The 13,016-nt window shown below is 42.7% G+C and overlaps 1 protein-coding gene across 1 annotated transcript in view; it reads left to right on the top strand.

Moving 5' to 3' along the window:
- SESN3 (sestrin 3) overlaps positions 1–13,016 on the top strand; it is a 90,661-nt gene that overhangs the window by 66,900 nt on the left and 10,745 nt on the right. The window contains exons 7-9 of the mRNA XM_058186047.1: positions 7,699–7,817; positions 9,724–9,914; positions 10,923–11,067. Coding sequence (XP_058042030.1) covers positions 7,699–7,817; positions 9,724–9,914; positions 10,923–11,067 — 455 coding nt within the window. The remainder of the gene's footprint in view (positions 1–7,698; positions 7,818–9,723; positions 9,915–10,922; positions 11,068–13,016) is intronic.

Below are 13,016 nucleotides of genomic sequence, written 5' to 3'. Positions count from 1 at the left end.
ACTCCTGGAATTCCCCAGCCAGCCAACCTTTGCTTTGCGAACTGCATTGGGTGTCAGTTTGCTTCCAGGTCCAATTTGAGGTGTTGGTTATGACCTTTAAAGCAGGGGTCTCCAACCTTGGTCCCTTTAAGACTTGTGGACTTCAACTCCCTGAGTTCCTCAGCCAGCAAAGTTGGCTGAGGAATTCTGGGAGTTGAAGTCCACAAGTCTTAAAGTGACCAAGGTTGGAGACCCCTGCTTTAAAGCAGTGGTGAAATCCTCTGTGGATTGCCCCTGGTTCGCTGCCCGTGCATGCGTGATGCGGGCCAAACGCGTGCTTTGCGCGGAAAAAGAAGGCTTGACAAGGTAAGTAGAACAGCGGGGCGGGGGGGAAACAGCTGTCCCACACAATTTAGATTTGCTAGAAAGCAGGATTTCATGCTTTCTAGCAAATATAAACTGTGCAGCAGAGCAGATCGTCGGAAATACCGGTTCAGATGAACCGGTAGCTTTTTTTAATTACCTGTTTGCCTGAACTGGTAGCTTTTTAACTACTGGTTTGCTCGAACCAGTAGCTTTTTTTAACTACCAGTTCGGCTGAACCAGTAGTTTTTATCACTGCCAGTTCGCTCGAACTGGTGCAAACCGGTAGCATTTCACCCCTGCTTTAAAGCCGTACATGTCATGGGGCCCAGGCAACCTAGGGAACCATCTTCGTCCCATTGCATCAGCCTGTCCCACCCGATCAGGCAGGGAAGGTATGTTGCTGAGTTTAAGGGGTCCAAGAAAAAAGCCTTTGCCATCACCTGTAGCACCCTGTGGATTATTATTCCCCTGGAAGTGAGGCAGGCCCCTACTTTCCTGGCCTTCCAAAAAGGAGTGAAACATGGCTATAGTCTAAGGAGTTGAGTGAGGAGTGCAGAAGAACCAGCCATGGGGCTGGTTAGCAGCCTGAAAGCACTTGCTTCACCTTTAAATAAAATTTTAAATGTTTTAATCAACCTTGACTTTTTTTTAAAAAAAATCTAACTTTTATTTATTTATTTATTTATTTATTTATTTATTTATTCGCATTTTTATACTGCCCTATCTCCCAAGGGACTCAGGGCGGTTTACAGCCTGATAAAAAACATACATATAAATACAGAATAAAACATCAATTAAAAAACTTATTAAATAGGCCGAATATTTAAAAATAGCAATAAAAGTAATAAAACCCCGTTAAAACCAAATTCAAAATTTAAAATTCTAGTCCAGTCCTGCGCAAATAAATAGGTGTGTCTTAAGCTCGCGGCGAAAGGTTTGAAGGTCAGGAAGTTGGCGAAGTCCTGGGGGAAGTTCGTTTATATACTTTTTTATCTTTTAATATTCTGCGAAAGCATTTTGTGCTTTCAAAATGTGGTAAATAAATAAATTTACAGCAAAGATGGGAATTTTTTTTCCTCAGTGAAGCGGTACACATCTTTCAGCTAAATTTTCAGCCCTTAATAGAATAACAGAGTTGGAAGGGCCTTGGAGGTCTTCTGGTCCAACCTCCTGCTCAGATAGGAGACCCTGTACCATTTCAGGCAAATGGTTGGTCCAATCTCTTCTTAAAAACCTCCAGTGATGGAGCACCCACAACTTTTGAAGGCAAGCCGTCCCACTGATTAATTGTTCTCACTCTTAGGAAACTTCTCCTTAGTTCTAGGTTGGGTTCCCTCTGTTTCTGTTGCAAAAGATCCTTTTGAATTTAAGACTGGGTGCTGGAACTTTAACTTCCTAGGCCGTGGCCACCTTGGAAATGCTTCTTGTGGTTAAATTCATGTTATACAGGCTTAAAAACAGAGGACTTGCCAAAGCTGAGCGAATGGGTGAGAAGGCAGAAAGATAATTCAGCATTTTCATTCGGGTTAGGTTGGATAAATTATGCTCACAGCCCCCAGGCATTTGCTGAATGGGGAGTTTGGCCTGGCATTTTATTTGAATGTGAAGTCACTTCACTTCCTCCAACAGAGTTCTGTGCCAGTTCTTCAGCCTGGAGAGCCACCCAATGTTTAAACATCAACTCCCTCAATCTCTTAGCTAGCACGTTCAGTGTTGAGAATTCTGAGAAATAAAATCTACATATTTAGAAGACATGTCAGATGGAGAAAGCTGGGCTGGTGGGACAAAGGAGAAAAATCTACCATGTTTCCCCCAAAATAAGACATAAGCTCAATTGGGCTTTTGAGCGCATGGCAATAAGGCCAAGCACTTATTTCACGGTTCAAAAAAATATAAGGCAGGGTCTTATTTTTGGGAAAACATGGTAGGTTTTCAATTATTGTAGAATAATAATAATAATAGAATAGAATAATAGAATATTCCTGCATTCTTCCTAGAATCACGTAAGCTCTTATGAGGGAGCTACCTATGCTGATATCTTTGTGATGCGCAAATTATTACAGCTAGTCCTTGACTTACAACAATTCATTTAGTGACCATTTGAAATTATAATGGCACTGAAAAAAGTGACTTATGAACATCTTTCACAAATTCAGAGGCTTAATATCTAGTTCATATTTATGACGGTTGCAGTGTCCCTGGGTCATGTGATCCCCTTTTGCGACCTTCTGACAAACAAAACCAATGGGGAAGCCAGATTCACTTAACAACCGTTGTCTCATTTAGCAACAGAAATGTTGGGCTCAATGGTGGTCATAACTGTACAGTGGCTAACACAATAGAAAAATCGAGCCGAGCAGCTGGAAAAGGGGATCATAAAAAAATGCTGCATTTGTGCACTGTGTATATTTTTTTTAAAAATAATGTTTTTGAAGCAAATTATCTCATGCAGTAAACATTTTTTATACCACTCAAAATAGAAAAGGAAAAAGATATGGGCTGCAAATACAAGGCCGTTTGAGTCTCTTTTACTGCTTAATTTCTGCTTTTAATAACATGTTCGGGTTGTGTGTGTGTTTTTTTTTTAAATGCTGTCACCGATTTCCAGAAAGCCTGTTTCAAAAGAGATGGCAGGAATCAGTCGCAAAACAAAAAGTAATTCAAGGCTTGACAACTTCTGATTTCTTAAACTGCATTAAGAAACTATTTGGATGCTTGCCAGTGAGGTTTCTTCCCACATACTTATGTTTTAATTGGCTAATGAGCCAGAATAAAAATAAAAAATAAAGGTGGCCTTGTAATAGTTGGGTGAACTGAAGGGTTTCTTTTTAATGGGGCTACTAGAGCAGGTTCCCCACCCAATTTCATTAGGATGCCTGGGAATCAGCCCAGATGGGGAATCGAGATAACTTGCCAACACCTTTGCAGCAGTCAAAAAAGGGTATTTAGCAAGCTTAAATCCTTTGAACATTTAGTTGGCAGAGAGGTGAAAATGGATGGAGGGTTTCTTGGTAAGAGAGATGCCCTGCCTTTAATGGTTGGTACTGGTAATCCTCTACTGACAACCCTTTGTTCAATGATTGTTTGAAGTTACAACAGCAGTGAAAAAGTGACTTACGAGTCACAGTGGTGGGATTCAAATAATTTAACAACTGGTTCTCTGCCCTAATGACTGGGTGGGTGGGTGTGGCCATGGCGGGTGTGACAGGCAGCACTCAGCCTCCTGCAACCCCTGGGAGCAAAAAAATGGGCCATGGGGGCACACCGCACCCTTGCACCCCATTTTGGGCCTAGTAGGCCTCCCTGCAGCCTCCTGGGAGCAAAAATGGGCCATGGGGGGCCACGCTGCACCCCCCACACTCTGTTTTGGGCCTAGGAGGCCTCCCTGGGAGCCAAAATGGAGCACGTGCAGACTCCTGGAAGGGGTGGGGCGGGGAGGGGCCAGCCAGCAATTTAACAGCCAGTTCACTCATACTGGCCCAAACCAGCTGAATCCCACAATCCGTCCTTGCATTTAAGACCATCACAACATCCTTGTATGTGATCAAAATAAGGGTGCTTAGCAGTTGGCATGTATTTATAGTAGTTGCAGTACCCAGGGGTCATGTGATCACTATTTGTGACCTTCCGCCCTGGCTTCCAACAGGCAAAGCCAATGGGCCAAGCCAGATTGGCTTAACAACCCCATGACTCACTCACGGGCAAAAAAATTGGGCACGATTCACTTAATGACTTAGCAACAGAAATTCTGGTCCAAACTGTCGTTCTAAGTCAACGACAACTTGTAACTCTGGAGTTTTTTTCCATATTGCTCAGAAAATGAAAGAATTTGGCTCTTTTCATCCACTTTACCCAAATGGCACTAAGGTAGAATCAAACTTGCTTTTGGTCTTGTTTTTCTTCTTCTCCAGAGCCATGGACAATATGGCTCATTTGCCCCAGTGGGCAAATCCAGTGGGGCAATGACTGAAGGTACAGTCCCAAAGGTGCTTTTTTCAAGAGGCAACTGGACTTTCTGGTTTTTCTTTGAAGACATTTCGCTTCTCATCCCATCCAGTCCCCACCATCCAGTCAGAGCTGAAGAAGCTTCTTGGATGAGAAGGGAAACGTCTTCAAAGAAAAACCAGAAAGTCCAGTTGCCTCTTGGAAAAAAAGCACCTTTGGGAGAGGGGCGTGGGCAGCGTCACGACGGAATGGTCACTCACCCCAATAGCTTTGGGGTGAGCGCTGATATCCCCCCCCCGAAATGGGGGTCCATACACTGTAAGCCGCCCTGAGTCTTCGGAGAAGGGCGGGGTATAAATGTAAACAAAAAAAAAAAAAAAAAATTGCGAACCATAGCTGCCTCGTAGAAGGCAGCGAAGAATGGGGGAGCCGCCAGTGTGCTCAGGGAGGCAGGAAACTCCCTGTAGCCCCGGTCTTTTCCCCCCGACCCATTGGGGAGGAAAGCAGCCACCATCAGCTGCTACAAAGTTGGAGATGGCCACAAGAATCGGGCAGGAGGAAGAAGCTTTTTTAAAAGAACAGAAAGTCGAAGCCGGGTGAGTTAACATCAGCTCACGGAGGAAAAAAAATAAAATAAAATGCACAAGTGTTGAAGAAAACTGGATCTAGCGGCTAAATGTAATTGAAACAGAAAACGGAAGGAAATAATTAATTAAAGATATCCTGAATTTTGAAGGAGGGGGCTTGGAGTGGAAGCTTAGAGCCCTATCTAATGGAAAGAATTAATTTAAAGATTACTAAGTTTTGAAAAGATAGGGCTTGGATTGAAGTTAAGAGCCCTAACTAATTAAACAAGAAAGGAGAATAAACATCCCTTAATCAAGCATGTTTTGAGACCTCTGGAAGTTTTGACGGACTATTTAAGATATAAAAGAAACAGGAAAGAGAAGTTAAATGGAATTCTATTTTGGATTTTAATGGAATAATTCAAACGGTGAATTATTCACGGTGTTAACTGCGACTGTGATTTAAAAGATACTCAACGATAGAAGAAAAATGGAAAAGAGAGGTTGAAGAGAATTCTACTTTAGACTTTAATGGAATATTTTAAATTCCTTTATTCCCTGGAATTTGTCCCTCTACCCCTAGATATTTGCGAATAGAAGAAAATTAAACTATTAAAATGGATTAAGTGAAAGGGGACAACAAATTGAGACAAAGGGAAGGCGTGGTTTACTTCTGTAGAAATTAAAATGGATACTGTGTCAACTGCAACCGCAACTCAAAAAATATTTAAAGATAGAAGAAAAATACTGCTTTCTGAGACTTTGAATAATTTTTAACAAGCATTTAAGAACAGACTTGGGATCAGAAAATTGACTTTTAAGAAACAAGAAAGGGAAAACTTGATTGCTACCTAATAATGGATATTTAGTTATTTGCAGTTTGCAACTGTATCAAAGAGTAACATCTAGAGGCAAAGGAAGAAAAGCAAGATTGTAACAACTTTTTTTTAGGACTACTTCCAGGATTGCCACAAGAATGGATTTTGAACGCCTCCACTTTAAATTTAAATAGAATAATTTTAAGGAGAAAGTTGTTTCTGATGATTTGAAATTTTAAAGATATATTGTTACTTATGTTTTGTAATTATATTAAATAATGATTCTGTAGGCAGAGGAAGATAGCAGGAACTGAATAGTCTTGATGATCTCAGGACTATTCCCATATGGACGGATAGGTTGATGTGATTGCATGACCGCTCTAAGAAAGGATATTAATGACTGCCTTTAGATCTATATTGAAAGTTTTAAAAAGAGAATTGTATTCATGTAAAATATAGATGATGATTATTGGATAATTTTTAGAGATAATTTGGGGAATGAAGGAAAGATTATAGACTAAGAAGGGGAGGAGGGAAACAAGTATTGAATTGGGGAATAGAATTTATTTAAATTTTATTGGCATCGGATATAATTTTTATGAGAAAGGTGCAAAAATTACTAATTTGAATGAATGAGAAGGAAATATATTGTATAGATGGAATTTGAAATGTGTTTAAGAATGTACCTGACTGACAATCTGCTCACAAAGATGTTTTTTTTTTTTACATATATTTATAAAAAAAAAAAATTGGTTAAAAAAAAAAGCACCTTTCGGACAACCATGACCTGGATGACTGAGAATCTACATAGACCAGGGGTGTCCAAACTTGGTCCCTTTAAGACTTGTGGACTTCAACTCCCAGAGTCCCTCAGCCAGCAAAGCTGGCTGAGGAACTCTGGGAGTTGAAGTCCACAAGTCTTAAAGGGACCAAGTTTGGACACCCCTGACATAGACTGAAGTACAGCCACACTTACCCCAAGCTGTGGCATTCATTGGACTGGCACCCTATATCAAAACCAGGGGTATCTCTCTGGGCAGGATCCCTATCCTTTACATGGCTTTTTCTTTGTTATCAGCTAAAGATCTGCCATGCTGCATTCTACTAGCCCCTCAAGAAATCTTTATATAGAGATTCTAAAGCTTTAACCGTCCTCTGATGAGAACTGGAATAAATTGGAAATAATTTATAGAAGCTCAGCTGATTGGTGTTCTGAACTGAATTGTACATCACCCATTCAGAAGCATTTTTAAGTATAATTGAAATTTTAATACCTTGGTGAAAGATTTAGTTTACAAAAATAGTCCCATTTCGAACTTCCATTTCTTTAATTTATTGAGGTCTCTTTTAAAATTGTCCTACTTCGTAGCACCTGTCAAAACAACACCTCTAACTGAGAAGTGACCAGCTATGTTTTTGCCTGCAACTGAACTTCACATTGTTAGATGTAGCTCAGCCAGTAACAGTTCCCTTTCTAAATTAGTAAGTAAGCAGGGGTGGGCTGCTGGGGGTTCGGGAGAACCTCTAGCTAAGATTCTGTGCAGTTTGGAGAACACCCAAATTCCACTCCTGGCTGGCCCCACCCCCTCCCAGGAGTCCCTATGCAGCCCATTTAGGATACAGGTAAGTGCAGGGTGTGCACAGAGGCTCAGGAGGATGAGATGGGGCCATTTCCGGCCTCCAGAGGGCCTCCGGAGCCTGGGGAGGCAATTTTCACCCTCCCGGAGGCTTGAGGAAAGCCTCCGGAGCTCGAGGAGGGCAAAAAAAAACACCTACCGCCACCGTGGTGCAGGAGGCTGACTAGGCCACGCCCACCATGGCCACGCCCTCCCAATAACCAGGCAGAGAAGCCCTTGCTAAAATTTTTGAAGCCCACCCCTGGAGATAAGATTAGGTTGGGGGAAGCCAATGGGGAACCGACCCCGGGCTTATGCCCCATTTGATAACATACCATTGTTTTGAGAGGAATCCGATCAGGAAAAAAAAAGGTATATTTTACTATCTGCTGTCCTTTTCTTTTATAGCCTTTGATGACGAATTAATTTCCATGGGTGATGTTTCCTGCTACGTTGAAGACCCCGGGTTTGGCTATAAAGATTTTGCAAGACGGGGGGAAGATCATCTTCCAACATTTCGAGCCCAGGTAACTCTTACGTGACATGTGTAATTCACGGATGGAGGACCAAAATAAGAAGTAAAGATGGCAGCCTCTTGTCAGCCCTAAGTCTTTGGGAGTGAGCATCCTTGGGCTTTTGTTCAAAATGACTCTGAACACAGGAAAGCTCTTCTATCCACGGCAGGATTGAAAACTGCTTTCTAAAACTTAACACTAGGAATCCTCCAAGCCTTACCTAGAGATGCCTGGGGTGGCCCTTGTGATTTTTTTGGGATGCACTGTGTTCTCTGTCCGTGATTAATAGATTCTTAAAGAGGCATTATTGTTGGAGCAAAAATATCTCAAAAGCAATGGTGAACTCCAATTATTTTAACTAACGGTTCTGTGGGTGTGGCTTGGTGGGTGTGGTGTGGCTTGGTGGGCATGGCAGAGGAAGGATATTGCAAAATCTCCATTCCCACCCCACTCCAGGGGAAGGATACTGCAAAATCCCCATTCCCCCCCACTCCTGGGGGAAGGATACTGCAAAATCTCCATTCCCATCCCACTCTGGGGCCAGCCAGAGGTGGTATTTTCTGGTTCTCCAAACTACTCAAAATTTCCACTACTGGTTCTCCAGAACCTGTCAGAACCTGCTGGATTTCACCCCTGCTCAAAAGATTCTAAAATAAATTAATGTAAGGAAACATGTTTGCCAGATAAATTTTTTTCCCCCAACAATGAATTCATTCATTTACTGATGACATTCAAGCTCTTTCTCCAAACCAATTAGAATAACTTTCAGGGAGCAACCAACATAAACAGCTAGTCTTTGACTTAACGACTACAGTTGAGCCCAAAATTTCTGTTGCTGAATGAGACATTTGTTAAGTAAGTTTTGCCCCATTTTATGACCTTTCTGGCCACAGTTGCTAAGTGAATCACCACAATTGATAAGTTAGTACCACGGTTCTTGAGTGAATCTGGCTATCCCATTGATTTTGCTTGTCAAAAGGTGGCTCACATGACCTTGGGACACAGCAATGGTCATAAGTATGAACCAGTTGCCAAGCATCTGAATTTTGATCTCATGATCATGGGGCTGCTACAAAGGTCATAAGTGTGAACAATGGTCATAAGTCACTTTTTTCAGTGCCATTGTAACGGTCACTAAAGCACTACCTGTACCAGAACTGTTTAGGTCAGGTGTTGGCAACCCATGGCTCCAGAGCCATATGCAGCTATTTCATCCCTCTGCTGCGGCTCCCTGTTGCCCTGTCGCAGCGGTGGTGATGGGCAGGAGCAAAGCGCCCCTACAGTTACCTTTGCGCAAAACAGCATTCCGCCTTTGTCATGGTGCATTTGCTGTTGCTGTTCTCAAAGCACAGTAAAATTTAGCACACTTCACAGTGGGGTCCCTTCCTCCTGGAGCCCATTACAACACCTACTCCACTCACCCCTGGCAAGAGCAGCGTCATTGTGGGGTCGCTCCCGCCTCCCAGATGTCAGTTGCTTTTCCTGCAGAGCTGCCAGTGTTGTGCTTCCCCGCCGCCCAGCTGGTCTTCAGTGCGCTGCTCCTGGGCTTATCAGCCTTCGGACGTCAGATTCCCACCACCCAGCATCAGTTCAGGGGTTCCCCCCACCCACCCAAGGGAGAGAGAGAGGGGGGGAGAAGGAGATGGAGGGAGAGGGAAAGAGAGAGAAAGAGACTCATTTCTCACCGGGACCCACAAAACCTGGGTAGGCATGGCTGGGGGGGGGGTCATGTGACTGGGGGAGGGACATTGAGTTGGCCAGGCCTATCCAGGTTTTGTGGCTCCCAGTGTTTTATTTTCTGTGGGAAATGGGTCCAAATGGCTGCTTGAGTGTTTAAGGTTGCAGGTTACACCCTGGTTTAGGTGTAGAAAGAACTGCTGAACCATAAACAAATTGGTGGAATTAATTTCTTTCATAGGACTACACTTGGGAAAATCATGGATTCTCCCTTGTGAACAGACTGTATTCTGATATTGGCCATCTCCTGGACGAGAAATTTCGGATGGTCTACAACCTCACCTACAATACCATGGCCAGCCATGAAGATGTTGACACCACCATGTTAAGAAGAGCTTTATTTAATTACGTTCACTGTATGTTTGGAATCAGGTAGGTTACACACTTGGCTGGGATAATGGATGCATTCTGTAGTTTCCCGATTTGTAATAGTTACACTCTACAATCAGCGGATGTTATGTATTGTAGTTAAACAGTACTTTCTGTTTGAAAAATTAAAGATGATGCAATAGAGGCAATTATAACCATAATCATAAATATTACCCTCTGAGTGAGAGAACCTTAGTATATGTTAACTTGCATTCTCCTGAATACGAGATAGAAAGGCATAAATGAATATGCATTTATAATGAAAGAACCACAAATAAACAACAGTCAAAAGTTGACTGTTCGCTCTGGCATTCACTCTAGGTATAGTAATATCCAGCTACTATTCGTTTGTTTGTTTTCCCAAGAACTGAAGAAATGCTGTAGGATAAGGAAGTTTTCTTTTTCCATTTAGGGGCAGAGTAAATATGATGTTAACTGTGCCTTGTTGTTTTATACTGGTAGTCCATGACTTATGAATATAATTGAGCCCCAGATTTCTGTTGCTAATTGCTCTGAGGCAGTTGTTAAATGAGTATTGCCCCATTTTACATCCTTTCTTGCCACAGTTGTTAAGTGAATCACTGCACTTGTTAAATAAGTAACATGGTTGTTAAGTGAATCTGGATTCCCCATCGACTTTGCTTGTCAGAGGGTTGCACATGGTGATCACAGGACCCCAGGACACTGCAACCATCATAAATATGAGCCAGTTGAAGTTGTGAATTCAATTCCTAATGATGTTCCCTCGCTTCTAGCAAAATACGCTGGGTGAATTTGGTCCTAAGATTTTTTTAATGAAAATTGGCTCTTTTCAAAGGCATTTCAGGTTAAAAGTTTGATAAAGCTAATTGAACTACATGATACTGGAACAGTAAGATTCACAATCAGGCATTTTTATCCTGATGCGCAGTTGGAAGGGATTTTCCAAAAAAAAAAAAACCACCTCCAAAAAAGGGAAAATAATTGGTTTTAAAAAATATCATATGCTTAGAAAATCTTAATCTCATTTAGATATGATGACTATGATTATGGCGAAGTTAATCAATTACTTGAACGGAACCTGAAGATTTACATTAAGACCGTGACCTGCTACCCAGAGAGAACTACCAAGCGCATGTACGACAGCTATTGGCGCCAGTTCAAGCACTCAGAAAAGGTTAGTCCCACAAATTCAGGATGTCAAACTGGATTTCAAGAGTCGGATCAGCATTGTAGTCAGGAGTGGGTTCTACTTACCTTTAATACCGGTTCGCATTGTGCCTGCGCATTCACGCTTGCACGCTCTATACGTGCGCAGAAGCTTCTGCACATGTGCAGATCACTTTTGATGACATTCAAGTAAGTGGGCGGAGCCTCCTGCCGGTTTTACTACCGGTTCTATAGAATTGGTCTGAACCGGAGGCAACCCACCACTGATTGTAGTTCTCCTCCCCGGGCTGGGGGGGGTGGAGGGGCAGGGAGTGGTGGGGAGATGTGACGGACACCTCCTGCAGCACCTTGCTGGCCATGCAGGAGCCCCTTTTTGGCTGGCAGAGTGCTGCAGAAGGCCATGGAGGCCAAAAAACAAGGCACAGGGGGCCTTGCGGGGCCTCCGCACGACCTGTTTTTGGCTGGCAGAGTGCTGCAGGAGGCCATGGAATCCGGTACAGGCACCGCAGGCCAGTCCTTTGATATTTCCAGGCCAGCCCCGTGGTCCTTGATTTTAACACCCCTGCTCAAATATGTTAACACACATCCTTTTTGAATCTACCCTGGGAAATGGGTAGCAAATTGTCATAGCCATACACTAAACACACCCTCTCATTGCATTAATATTCTTCACAATGATCAAGAGGGATGGTCACCCCTTTCCCCTTTGAAACTGGTTGGTGGAATTTTCTGTTTCAAAGAAAGGAGATTCAATGGGAATTTTGTTTTAAACCAGTGGGAGATGACAAGGATTCTGTAACATCTGGCCTTGAAATAACTCTGTGACAGTTTCTTCTCCCATTTAACAGTCCAGGTCAGAGGTCTCCAACCTTGGCAACTTTAAGACTTGTGGACTTCAATTTCCAGAATTCTTCAGCCTGCTTTGTTGGCTGAGGAATTCTGGGAGTTGAAGTCTACAAGTCTTAAAGTTACCAAGGTTGGAGACCCCTGGTCCAGGTGATGGTTTAAGTGATGAGTACCGAGCTCATCACTCATGAACTAGTCCATTTATTTTTATGTAATTGTAAAATTTATCTAGGTCCCTGAAACCATCTAATATTCTAGGCACCTTACAGAAATGAAACATTAAAAACATGAGAGCAATAAAAAATAATTATGGCTAAAATGAAAAATTATAAAACTAAGATGTGGTGTCCTGAGTGTTCTCCAAAGGCCTCCCAAAAGAGCCATGCTTTTACCAGTTCTTGGAAGGTCATGAATGGGTGGGCTGGGGAGCACATGCACTTCAGGATTCCAGAGTAGGGGGCTGCTACCAGAGGTGGGTTTCAATAGGTTCTGATCAGTTCTGGAGAACCGGTAGTGGAAATTTTGAGTAGTTCAGAGAACTGGTAATAAAAATTCTGACTGGCCCCACCCCCATCTATTCTCTGCCTCCCAATTCCCAGCTGATCGAGAGGAAATGGGGATTTTGCAGTATCCTTCCTCTGCAACGCCCACCAAGCCACACCCACCAAGCTATGCCATGCCCACTAAGCCACGGCCACAGAACCAGTAGTAAAAAAATTTGAAACCCACTGGCGGCTACATACAATGCTTACCAACAGTTCTTCTCACACCGCACCTCTTGGAATCTGGGAACACTCGGCTGGTGCTCCTTCATTTCAACAGGTAAAAACTGTTGAGGAAAGGCTTATCTCTAAGACACTCAAATTCTGAGCCATGTGAGGCCTTATAAGTCATGACCTTATTATAGGTCACAACCAGCATTTTCAATTGCACATGGAAATCTATCCAAGGTGTAAAATAGAATACATCTCCAGATAGAATAGGTCATTCATTTAAACCGCACCTCTCTAAAGATGAAGCACCTCTTTGAGAAACATTCTTAATACTATGAACAGCTCTCTAGCAATAGAACAGCTCTCTAGCAATAGCACTTAGACTTATATACCGCTT

The sequence above is a fragment of the Ahaetulla prasina genome, chromosome 5, assembly GCF_028640845.1.
Source record: "Ahaetulla prasina isolate Xishuangbanna chromosome 5, ASM2864084v1, whole genome shotgun sequence".
NCBI lineage: Eukaryota > Metazoa > Chordata > Lepidosauria > Squamata > Colubridae > Ahaetulla > Ahaetulla prasina.
This window is presented reverse-complemented; position numbering and strand designations above follow the sequence as displayed.